This window comes from Bradysia coprophila (genome assembly GCF_014529535.1).
Source record: "Bradysia coprophila strain Holo2 chromosome X unlocalized genomic scaffold, BU_Bcop_v1 contig_20, whole genome shotgun sequence".
Classification (NCBI taxonomy): Eukaryota; Metazoa; Arthropoda; class Insecta; order Diptera; family Sciaridae; genus Bradysia; species Bradysia coprophila.
In genome coordinates, this window is record NW_023503307.1 from 3,726,261 (window position 1) to 3,739,027 (window position 12,767).

Sequence of the window (12,767 nt, forward strand, 5' to 3'; positions counted from 1 at the left end):
ATTATTTGCAGCTGCAAGTTAGTCTACAGAATGATATTCAACAGCCGGACTCTGGCATAGATACATCCAGTCTGGACAACGGTGTTGATGACGATATTGATGCTGCTTTGAGCGAATTACAAATCACCTTGGAAGGGCCAAATGGCCGATCGAAATCTAACGATATCACCCATATACCAGAGCTAACAGATTATCTACGATTTTTAAAGTAATACTGACACTGCCATAGTTCCACCACCACAAACAACCATTAACCTGTTCTTCTTTCTGTAGACCAAAAAAATTCACGCTTAAAGGATACAAACGGTACTGGTTCACATACAAGGACTTGCATTTGTTTTTGTTCAAAAGTCGTGACGATGCCCGCAGTAATAGTCCGCCGTCCGTGGCCATCAATCTGAGAGGATGCGAAGTAACACCGGAAGTGAATTTGACACAGGGTAAATTTCACATCAAATTGGAAGTACCGCCAGAAAATGGAGTTGGTGCGAACAGTGAAGTGTGGGTGCGATGCGATAATGTAAGAACCTTAAGAACCACAAACCACTTCTAGTGAGAGAAGAAGAAAGACCCAACTAACCGAACCATTTGCTTCCATTTACAGGAAGATCAATACGCTAAATGGATGGCTGCATGCAGGCTGGCATCGAAAGGTCGATCGTTAGCGGATAGTTCGTATGACAGTGAGGTACAGAGTATCAAATCTTTCTTGAACATGCAGAAACCAGCACATGCGCCAGCAGTTAGCATAAATCCAAATTTGATTGACCCGCAGGAGTTCTTAGCTCCCAGATTCAGTAAGAAAACAAAAGGAAAGGTGAGTAGAGACCTGCGTTTATCACTCGGAATCTAGAAGAAATTCAGGAAATGTTTTCAAAATTGTGTATTAGGCGGTCAACCGAATCCTTGAAGCCCATGCTAATGTAAAAGATTTATCTCTGATGGAGGCCAAATTGAAGTTCATCCAAGGATGGCAAAGTCTACCCGAATACGGGGTCACTTTGTTTGTCATCAAATTTGACGGTCACAAAAAGGAAGAGCTGCTCGGCGTGGCCCAGAATCGTATCATGAAAATGGACATCCATAATGGTGACCATTTGAAAACATGGCGATACAACTCAATGAAAGTAAGTACTCGCAGTGCAGCGTCAAGACTCGATATGTGTTTTTAACAAAAAAAAAATTCTTCTAGGCCTGGAATGTCAACTGGGAAATCAAATGCATGATGATTCAATTCCAAGATGAAAATGTAATTTTCTCTTGTTTATCCTCCGACTGTAAAGTCGTGCACGAATTCATTGGCGGCTACATTTTCATGTCAATGAGATCGAAAGAAACGAATCAAACGTTGAACGAAGAAATGTTCCACAAGTTGACCGGTGGCTGGGTGTAAATTAAGTAGTTTAGATCAATGATTTTTTTGAATAGGCGAAAAGGGAAGATGGATTTTACATTTGACAAACGATTATTTGTCGGGATTATGTGGCATATCAAATTACGAGCGGACGAATCCTTTTATTCGGATAAATTCGACGCTGCTAAATTTAAAAAAAAAATATGGGAAATCTAAATCCTACACAAGCGGACAGTGGTTACGCACCGATGTATTATTTTAACATTTTTTCCGTCCTCAATAGCTGATGCACAATCCATACTTGGACTGATACGTCATATTGGGAGCAATGATACGAGAGCTCTGTCAGCTACGAGCTTGAAAGAAGTGGAGTCAGAGAACTCTCTTTGATGGTCTGATACTTAGCACAGTTGACCTTTTTCGGTCTTTGGAATGATCACTCTCGATCACAATTTGAAAGCCATTTCAGATACCATTGAAAAAATTAGGATTGCTGTTGACTCAACAGTGTTGAGGTCAATTCAAATTCTAAGTGATACATGCACTCAAAGTGAATGAAGTGCAAACTATAGTCATTTCTAGAACGCTTTCCAATTTTCACTCTCTCCTTTTATTGTTCAAAACACCTTGGAAACACCATTTAGCTATTCACTAAGGCGGAAACTTTTGTGAACTTTCGTGGGCTGCTCACAATATTTAAAGAAAGTCAACACACACCGTCAACGGGCTTTTCGCCTGAGTGAATTACATTACCAACGGACAAGTACATGTAACACAAACGTTATCAGTACTAAATCCTAGCCGCAAACTAATAACCGATCCAATCAGATGTCATTATTGTGGACAACAACCTGCTGTAGGGAATTTTCGTATTGCGGTTGGGTTTCGAACCCACAAGAGACCATCCAATAGTTCAAAGTGAAGTCTCAATTTACACAATGCAATTGAATGGAGAAATCTTAAAAAAAAAAAAAAATCAGTTTGCTGTTTATGTGTAGTAAGTTGTGAGAAGGTTACAGCTCCTGATGTAGGCCTATCAATCCCGTGTGTCGTGTCCAGTCAATATGATCGTGCAGTTTTTCTTAACACAGTGGTTCCAATTTAAATTTACCGAAACTGAATTTTTCAGATTTAGCAGCGTGACATTTTGTCGTTAAAAACTTTTTAACGGATGACTCCGCCCGTTGTATTTGCTGAATATGGATTTATGAGTAGATCTCATGTCGACTATGTGTAACTGTTGCTACTCATAAATTACACATTCAACAGAATTTCTTTTTAAATTAAAATTTTATGAAAATAAATGTGCTGGCTCTGTAATCATCCAAAATTAAATTTAAAAAAATCGAGTTTTTTTACAAAAAAAAAAATCGAAAAGAAAAAGAAACTGAATTCGCAACTAAGCCAGAGATGACTAAATATCTTGTTGGTTGACCAAAACGTGCATGTGGCGAATGGAATGTTGCTGGCATGCATATTTTAGATCAACTAACTAGATAATTAGTTAAGTCTAATCTAACTGATACTAAAAACAGTTTTTAAAAGAAAATTATTTAACAATAAAATGCCTTGGAAATTCGTCGAAAACTTTTAGAAAGTTTTTACGACGAATTTTGTTTTTATGTATAAAAAATCGAAATAAAAAAAGTTCAAGAAGGAAACAGAAAAATAGGAAAACTTTACCTTTAACAAAAAAAATTGCCTTGAAATCTTTTACACCTTGGATTAAAAATGTATTTTTAGTGGTTTTATAAAAGCCAAAAACAGAATAATAAAAACTTAGAAATTAAGAAATTAATCGACAGAAAACAGCAGGAACAACAATCAAAACAGAAACGCGCAAAAAATGGATTTCTTCTTGTTTTTACAATTTTTCTAATAATAACTTTATTTTGTATATCTCTACTAGCAATATTAATAACATTGAAACAAGCTGTTAAGTTAAAAAAGAAAATGAAAAGAAAATTGAAAACAGAAATGTATTTTTGAATATTTCTATAATTTAAATGTGATTGCCTCTATAAATTGACAACAATTTACTACTTAACAAAAATGAATTTCTGATTTCTTTTTTTTCTCTTTTAATTTGTTTTTTTATTATTTTTATTTAACTAAAAATAATTATTGTACATCAAAAAAATGTGTAAAAGCAAAAGCAAATTAAAAATTAATAATTTTACGCGTAATTTTTATTAATTATTTCTGTAATACTTGTAATAATAGTCAGGTGGTATAGGCCTAACAAAATTATAAAAAATGTTAAACATAATGCAAACAAATTTAAACAACAAAAAAATGGTCAAAAAACAACAACAACAATTTGTTAAGATTACTTAAATTTTCGTGTATTATTTTGAGTGTAAATAATGTGAAATAAAATAAATTTATTAATATTAATCATTTGCGATTGTTGTGTGTCTCTGCCAGAGAATGGAATCTATATTTTGCACGCAAATACTTACTTAACTTTACTTTACCGGCGCTACGGCCACTTGGCCTGGTCGAGAATCCAGTTCCAGCGTACCCGGTCATTTTCTTTACCGCATTCCCTTGAAATGGGTGAAATCCTGACATTTTGCTAAACCCCAAATGTCAGCCCTTCCAAGTGAATGCGCCCTTCTGGATCATACCAACTTTGCCTAGCCTGAGACGCTTCCTACATACCGACTTCGCTTAACCTGAGATGAAAAGCTCAGGAGCGCAGGCAAGAACCGAATTCCCTTTCACATTCTCCGTTCTCCGACTTTTAAAGAAAGACTCTTCGGAACGACAAACCGAGCTCCTCTACCCTTGCCTGCACAAAACGTAAAATGGCAAAAAAAAGAAGAAAAAGCTGTTTCGATATCAAGGACTAGTGGCGGTCTTAGATCAGAGCGGTCTTCAGTTGCTTTCGCTAGTCTCTTATACAAGACAGCAGCAAAGTTTCGGTTAAAAAAATATTTGAAAATTTATATAGACGAATGCCATCTTCTGATGGAAAGGTCGGACATGACAGGAATGCTACTTACTCATGCATTACCTCGTGTATTACCAATCACCACAGAAAATCACTCACAGCCGATACACTCCTTAATCCTTCCGTTCGAAAATTGATCCAAAATTCTAAGTTTGACTTCAAATCCGACACAAAACGGTATTCTCTCGGAATCATAAACTCATTCGTACCAAACAGGAACAAAACTGAATTCACAGCAAACGAATAAAATTGATTCACTCGATGCAAGCTCGGTTGAATTGCAAAATGAAAATTTCGTCCGACTTTGAAATTATTCGAAAAATAAAAAATTCGGCACAGGCGACTATTCTGAAGCGTCTTGAGGTAACAAACCAACAGGAAAATGAAAGTTCCGTTAGACTATTAAAATCGCTCTTTGCCATCGTTCGACTACATTTAATTTCTTTAAATTTATATTCTGATTTTCCAGTATCGAGCGGGCCATACTCTGCGTTCGGGCAATTCCCGATTCGACGAGTATGGATGGACATTAAAAAAAAGTTGATAGAAGTCACTCCATGGGTGGAATTTGTTTCATATTCTGATACAAATTTTGTTTTTAAAACGAATTAAAAATATCAGGATCTACATTCTATAATTTACTTATTATCCATCCATCCACAAGATTCTGATGATCTCCAGATTTTTTTTAATTGCTACACCCTAAATGTTATTTCACTACAAGATATAGTATACATACATACATCACCGGATTAATTGATATGTTTTTTTGTTGATAGTGGTATTCTCTTACCAAAGCAGTCGCAAATTAAACATTGGCATCTATTTTTTTGTCAGCAAATTTATTCTTTTAGTAGCAAAATTATTTATTTCATCAGCAAATTTATTCTTTTTTTCTGCAAATTTATTCTTTTTAGCAGCAAATTTAATCTTTTTTATCAGCAAATTTAGTGTTTTGTATCAGCAAAATTAATCTTATTTTCAGCAAACTTATAAGTACTCGAACAGCATATTTATTGCTTTCTGAGCAGCAATATTACTGACTTTAAGCAGCAAAAATAATTCTTTTGCAGCAAATCCTTAGCAGCAAATTTATTACTTTGTAGTCAGCAAATTTATTGTTTTGTAATATGCACTTTTAATGCCTTCGAACAGCAAAATTAATACATTGAAGTTATTGCTTTTTGTCAGCAAATTTATTAATGTTTCAATTGCAAATTTATTTTTTTATAAGTAGGAAAATTACTATCTTCAATCAGCATATGTCCCGCAGTAAGACATATAAAATTATATCACTAACACCACTAACACGAAAACGTCAACCCAACAAGCGACGAAAAGTAGGACTTTCCGTTGCCTTTATTGCGAAAAACGTTGTACACAACTCGGTGATAGATCTCTTAGGCACACGATGTGTATTGTCACGCTCGACCTGCGGTCTCGAGTGGCAATCTACATACCTAGTGCCTAAAAAAGCATTTGTCCCTCGATTTTAATGGGGTTTCATAATTTCGCTATGCGTAATTTCTAGGATGCACACCTTTCATAATAATTTCACTTTAACTAGTTTACGGATCGCTCGGCGTGTTAAAACGCTCTTTATGGGCAATGAATTACACAGAGTAATTATTAGACGATGCGAGAGAAAAAAAATTAACTCCTAAGTTACCGACACCGTTCCGGCGCCCGGCTCGCATTGCGGCCCTCCGCTTCGCTCCGGGGCAATGGGCCGGATCGCTCGGCGTGTTAAAACGCTTTTTCAGTGCAATGAAAATTGGTATCCATTTCGTAAAAGGAAATGAATTGTCCGTGTACTGTCAATAACTATTTACGTTGACGTAAGACGTGAAATAGTAATTTCTGCAGCTAGTTGCGAAAAGTGATATTTTGTGTCAGTAGATGTAATGTTATCAAACGTGCGAAGCGAGCGAAGCATGTGACAAAAACTACCACTTTCACAACGTGTTGCATCCAACGTTTTCTGCAACCAGCTGCGAAAAATGAACTTTTGAAAATTGTTACACTGCGATTATATATCTCAATAGCCGAATGGTTAGAGGTGTTGCTCGATAAGCATTGGGTTTTGGTGTCCATTTCACCACTAGTGACGAAAAGCATATATGTAAATCCATTTCACCAAAAATAGCTAAAAAATAGCTAAAATAAACAATTAATTTTGCTTATGACAAGAAATAAATCTGCTGAAAAAAGTAGAATAAATTTGCTGTTGCAAATCAATAGAATTGCTGTTAAAAAATAGCTAAAATAAACAATTAGTTTTGCTGATGACGAATAAATAAATTTGTTGACAAAAGTATTAACTTTGCTGATAGAAATAAATAAATTTGCTGCTAAAAAATAGCTAAAAAAATATTTAATTTTGCAGATTGCAAAAAAATAAATGTGCTGACAAAATAAGATTAAATTTGCTGCTTCAAAAAAATAAATTTGCAGACGAAGAATTAAATTTGGTCACAATAGCAATAATTTTGCTGAACTAAAAGAATAAATTTGCTGATAAAAAAAATAATTTTGCTGCAAAAAAAGAATAATTTTGCTGACAAAAAAAGATTTCCCATTAAACATTAAGTTGAACAGTTTTGTTCTGTTGGAAAAAGTTGGATGTTATGCTAATGTCTGCATTGACAATTCGTTCATAACGCACGCACCTTACATGAACATTAAGAATATCCCGATCATGTACGATGTTTTAGTCGGTATGGAAGGTGATGCAGAGTGGATGGAAAAAGATCTGAAAAAATGGTGGAGAGGACCCAAAACGGAAAAGCCTCTAACATTGGGCCGCTTCTCTCCAGTTCCTGCGAAAGTGGTTGTTCCTTCGCACCTTTCCTCTGTATGGAATGATTCTTTCGCAACTGTGTTGACTGAATGGTTCTCCAATAATCGTAGTAAAATTATGAAAGATGACAACATCTCCGCTGTAGTGTTCATTGAAGAAGGACAGGTGTGCATCAGTTTTAATTCAATGATACAAAACCGAATCGAATTCGAGCCAATAAGACTGGGTCCAGCTTCAAGTTATGCTGCAAAAACGTGGCCAGTCCATATCTTGCAACATCGCATTCGCGCTTACGCAGCTTCAATAACTTTTTTTGTGGACGACATTTTTGAGTGCTGTTGCTGTGTCGCTTTTTCGTGTATATTTAAACAGAAATTTAAGTTCCAAAAACGAAGTGTATAATATCTGATCTATAAATAAATGCCCGTATCCATACGAATCGAACATCTGTGTGTTTTTACCTAATTAACATTTCGAAATGTGGGATAATTCGCAAAGCAATCAAGAACTGGGTGAAATCGATCCTGCAACGCTGGTGACTCTTAAACGTAGCGAACAGAAACGTATTGTTGATGGAACGATTGAGTTTGCTATAGCCCTGCAGTCATGTGAGGCCATTGTCGACGCAGCATATAAAGTTACAAGACCAACAGTTGACTCGTACGAGTAAGACGTAAAATTGTAAGACGCTAAATGTACATTATACGTACGAGAAAAGCACTTTTTCCATTTGAGTTGCGTCATATACGTTACGAAACGGAGTTGGTGTATTGTTGTCAAACTTTAAAGACGCTAATACGCTTACTGTTAGTGCGCTCCAAAGACTGTAAAAAGAAACAATACCATCTAGCGCATTTTGGAGATAATACCGCAGGAAGTGACATCCTACAGCTAGATTTTCTCGGCAAAATTCTACTATATACGGACGACACTGTTTTATATTACGCCGCAGAATCGCCTTCTGAATTGCAACAAATGATGCAGCGTGATATCAACTTGCTTTACAAGTGGCTGAACCGGAATGTGTTGACGCTAAACACTGGTAAGACCTGCTACATGACTTTTGGACGAGCGAGCCGACTACCTGATCTGAACGTTGGTATCGAAGACAAAAACATACAACGGGTTCGTTCATACCGGTACCTGGGACTTGTTCTGGACGAGAATTTGACATTCGATCTTCATGTCGACCCAAAAAGATGATCCGTCCATTCATTTCGCTCATGTGGAGACGTGGAAAATTCATCCCGATTGGAAAGAAGAAGCAGCTGCTCAATAGTTACGTACAAAGCCACATTGTCTTCATGTTCCCTATCTACAGTCAGGGCAACAAAACAAAATTGGATGAATTGCAAATAATTCAAAACAAGTGCGTCAAAGCAACTTTCAGGTTGCCTAGAGACACACCGACAACCTTCCTGTACAGTTGCAGTCTGATCCCGATTCACCAATTGGCTATTGTGGAGAGAATAGTTCACTTACACCGGATGCTCAATTCACTCACGAAACATGTATTTGACATCAGACTGAACATAGACATTTCCTCGAGATCTTCTAGACGACGAAGTCAAGTACACATTGCCAACGATCATCCATCACTCAAGACTTCCATAACTGAATACAATCGCCTCAGCTCTCGGATACGACAACTTAGGAACATGGACGCGTTTAAGGCTGAAGTAAAGCTTAAAGTAATGAGCGAAAAAGAGGTCTTTTGTGTCATTTCTCCTTTCATTTTTATTAATTGAATGCGTGATAATCGGCTGTGATATTTTCTCTCTCGACATTTTATAATTTGTTTTACGTGTTATTTTGTTTGACTAATTGCTGATTTACTCTGACCCTTTTGTTTATTTGACAATATCAATGATTATTATGACGACACTGATATTTTTGACTTAGTCAAGTTTTCCGTCCTCGTGTGATAAAATGTTTTTACTGAAATTTTTGTATTCCACGCAAATTGGTTTTTTTTGGAATGATAATAAACAGATATTTAAAAAAAAATGGTAAAACATCCAAAAATAATCGAAATATTTCTACATTTTTCCCATTGATGTGGATTTACTTGCCTAAAAGCATAAGCCGAAATGGTAGTTTAAAACAACTGTAAAATAAACATTACAATCAACGGCACAGGAAATGTTAGACCATCCAAAAATATTTGATAATCCCTCTGTAAAACGAAATATTTCTACATTGAGTCTAGCCTACGGATGTGGATTCCATTGACTGAAAGTCAGGGTCTTACACTGGAAGATGGACTATGTAGGACTAAGGATCTGGAAGCTATCCGAGAAAAACGAGATGTAATACTGTTGATCATAGCCCTAATTAAAAAAGATTACTTTGATGAAATTTGATTTTGTTTGGTAGTGTGGTTAAATCATATAAGTTTGTTTTCGACGTGCATAAAACTAGTAGGAAGAATAATTTCATCATTCGATGTCCAAATATCAGTGATAGTTTGATCTAGTTGACTAACAACTTGATGGGTGACTATCAAATTTGATAGTTGACTAACAACTTGATAGTTGACTATCTAACGAACATCTATCGCACTTTTTCATTTTGTGAAAAAGTCCTCGTTCCACATTCACAAAACATACTTCGCATCTACTATGATGTAACGAAACAGAATAATAGGCAGCTCATACGAGTGGAAAGTTTGCGGCCAGTTTACGGGAGTTTAAAGCGAGGGCCGTAATCTACACGAGTCATATTTTATTTATGATTTGAGGTTGATTGAAAATCTTGAAAATTTATAAGAAAATTGAGAGCTCAAAAAGTGGTTTAAAATCAATCCACCTTACACTCGATGGTTTCCAAGAAAAAATCTTTTGACAAATTTTACTGTCATTTGCGTGGAGTCATTAATATATTTACTATATTAATGACTCCATGAATGTGTTAAATGTGACAAGTTTTTATGAATACGTCAAAAATACATTTAGAAAAGTGTCAGTCAAGGGACCTGACCCGCCCAGAATCAATCATCGTAAGGTAATAATTACTCGACAAACTGGCCAAACGTGGCGGTTTTTTGTATTAAAAAGCTTACCTAGTACAGTACAGTACAGTTACCTGATTCTGGACAAGAAGCTTTTATGAGTTTTGAAATTTTTGCTAATTATGTGACGGTTCGAATCTAGATAAGTTCGGGGCTTCTCAAAGTTTATCATCAATAAGATCTGGGGTTGTCTTTGATTTGAGGGATTATTGCACTTTTCATATTAATATCAAGAATGTAATTGGTCACAACCTTTATCAGAACATCAAACAAAGTCTCTTTTATTTCATAGCTTAGCTGTTTATTTTTGTAAATTTTAAATTTTCTCCATGTACATATTAAAAAAAAAGTTCAAACTTTTACCTTAGAACTTTTAATGTTACATTACAATTTAGATTGTTTGGTATATATTTTTTTTTCAAAATGGGGATGCATTTAGCTGAAAACACGCCAGCAATGTTACATTAATAATTGAGGATCAGAGCCACTCTCATATTTCAACATGTGAGACGTTCATTTCCATGCAACATGCACTCGACGTTACTGGTGAGTAAGTAAAAAGTTAAATGCCCGTTGATACAGGCATGCAAATCTCTGGAATCGACCACCACAATTACTGGTGTGTTTTCAGCTGTACAATATTCTTCTCTGTTACTTCTACAATAACATAATTTATTATCACCATTAATTGAATTTCATACATTGAATCACATTTATTTTCAAAAACCTTTAATTGAGGAACATTTACTGTATTTGAATGGTAAATTACTGTAACAGTATGTACCACGAAGGTTTTACTGAAGCTTATAGTTAATCTTTTCCATAAAAATAATTTGAAACAAAAGATTCGGTTCGGTTTTTCTATTTTCTTTTGGGTTCATCAAAAATAAAATTCAAATTTACAACAAAGAATAAACTACAAATTAATGTCGGTGTTCATAGCCCTGATAAAAACTGGTTTATTCTACTCGTATAGTTGATATTCAGCTTAACAATAATAATTGTTTTCGTGACTCATCCGCTGGAAGTACTGGCAAATAACACGATGCAACAATTTGGAATGAGCACAAATGGTGGTATATTGTTTTGTCTTTGTACCTTGAGAACGAAACACACATCCATTGGTCCCAATGACTACTGAGGTTCCGCAGCAGCCGCTTCACAAAAGTTATGAGACAGTTATTGGTACAGCAGGTGCGGAAACTTCCAATGACCACTCCATAGGTTCCCAATACCTATCGTTGGTACAATACCGAAAGAAGACAAAAATACTCATACATGTCTATCTTCGATATTTTAGTAACGATAAGTCACCTGTGGAGTGATTTTATTTGATCTCACAACGCCATAGATTTAGATACTATCCTGGTCTAATTATTTTGTACATTTTCTGAAGCGGCTGCAGCGGAACCACACACATCATTAGGACCAACGGGAGTAATAAGCCCCGGAAGTAGCGACCCCAAATTGTCTTAAATAATTTACCATATTCTGATTGACTGAGAAGTGTCTAAGTCCACAGTCACCGATTTCTTTCTGAACAATCAAGAACAATCAGCCACAATTCCTCGCTTCCATATTTGTCACTACTTCCAAACAAACATCAATCACGAAACCTTTTAAATGCATGTTTTCCTTATTAATAAACTCCTCGCTACAACATTATGACGCAATTTCACGAAAAACTCCAAACATCCCGTTTCTCTGTGCACCCTTAAGTCACCTAGTTGTTTAAAAAATTTCTAAGTCTAATTTGGACAGCTTTGATATCGCATACACTGCATACTGTGTAGAATTATATTCTACTCTAACAGTTCTACCATGGATCGAACGTGAGTCTACTCAGATCTCTTCGTATTCTGTATACGTAATAATATTTGTGTCGACCCAATTGGACTAGACAAAATTGTTTTCGAACGGATCGCATCCACATAACCAAGTACTATCACGTACCGTAAATTTGAATGTGACATTTATTCATTTCATATGGATATTGTTATACACAGTATGCAGTTAGTATATTTCTATCTGCACTCTTCGTCTGGAGTTTCTTTGGAGGGAGAACGTGTCTAATTCTCGATAAAACAGACAAAATTAGATACGCACCTGCTTCTAAATTGTTGTTCTGACTAGTAATAATAATTAAACCTCATGCAAATCGACTTCAGCCGACAATTTTCTTTTATGTTTAAACAAAACTCTGGAAGCATGCACGCAATCTGCTTCATATTAGTTATGTATGACTCTCGTATCTTACATTTACTGGAATTTAATGCTAGTTAGTTCTAGTCAAAAGGACAGAATCAAAATTTTAATTAAGAATGCACTAACCCGCTGATATATCCTTCAAAAAACAATGGGGTTTTACCATAGTATAAGACAACAGCTGTGGTAATTATTTCCTTGAATTTCTAGCGGTATTACAATTATTAAACGTAAAGCTTGTGGAGAATCAGGGATCATCCATAAATCCTGTCAGCCTTTTTCGACGATTTTCAGATCCCCACCCTCCCCTGTCCCCATAGAAAAAACTAAATTTTGTATGAAGCCTCAAACCTCCCCTCGAAGGCTGACGGGATTTATGGATGATCCCTCAGCAACAGCTGAACATCTCCAGCCTTTGTATCAAAAACAATTCAAGGTAAGG

General features: G+C 35.7%; 2 protein-coding genes across 2 annotated transcripts in view; one reads left to right on the forward strand and one right to left on the reverse strand.

The window, feature by feature from the left end:
* Nucleotides 1-3,642, forward strand: part of LOC119068676 (unc-112-related protein) — a 33,971-nt gene extending 30,329 nt beyond the window's left edge. Inside the window, exons 5-9 of the mRNA XM_037172357.1 lie at nucleotides 12-208; nucleotides 274-520; nucleotides 605-817; nucleotides 891-1,127; nucleotides 1,193-3,642. Of these exons, the coding sequence (XP_037028252.1) occupies nucleotides 12-208; nucleotides 274-520; nucleotides 605-817; nucleotides 891-1,127; nucleotides 1,193-1,393 (1,095 nt within the window). The 3' untranslated portion in view covers nucleotides 1,394-3,642. The remainder of the gene's footprint in view (nucleotides 1-11; nucleotides 209-273; nucleotides 521-604; nucleotides 818-890; nucleotides 1,128-1,192) is intronic.
* An 8,667-nt stretch (nucleotides 3,643-12,309) lies between these two features.
* Nucleotides 12,310-12,767, reverse strand: part of LOC119069004 (pyrokinin-1 receptor-like) — a 68,253-nt gene continuing 67,795 nt past the window's right edge. Inside the window, exon 7 of the transcript XR_005086259.1 lies at nucleotides 12,310-12,320. The gene's annotated coding sequence lies outside the window, so the exon portion shown is untranslated. The remainder of the gene's footprint in view (nucleotides 12,321-12,767) is intronic.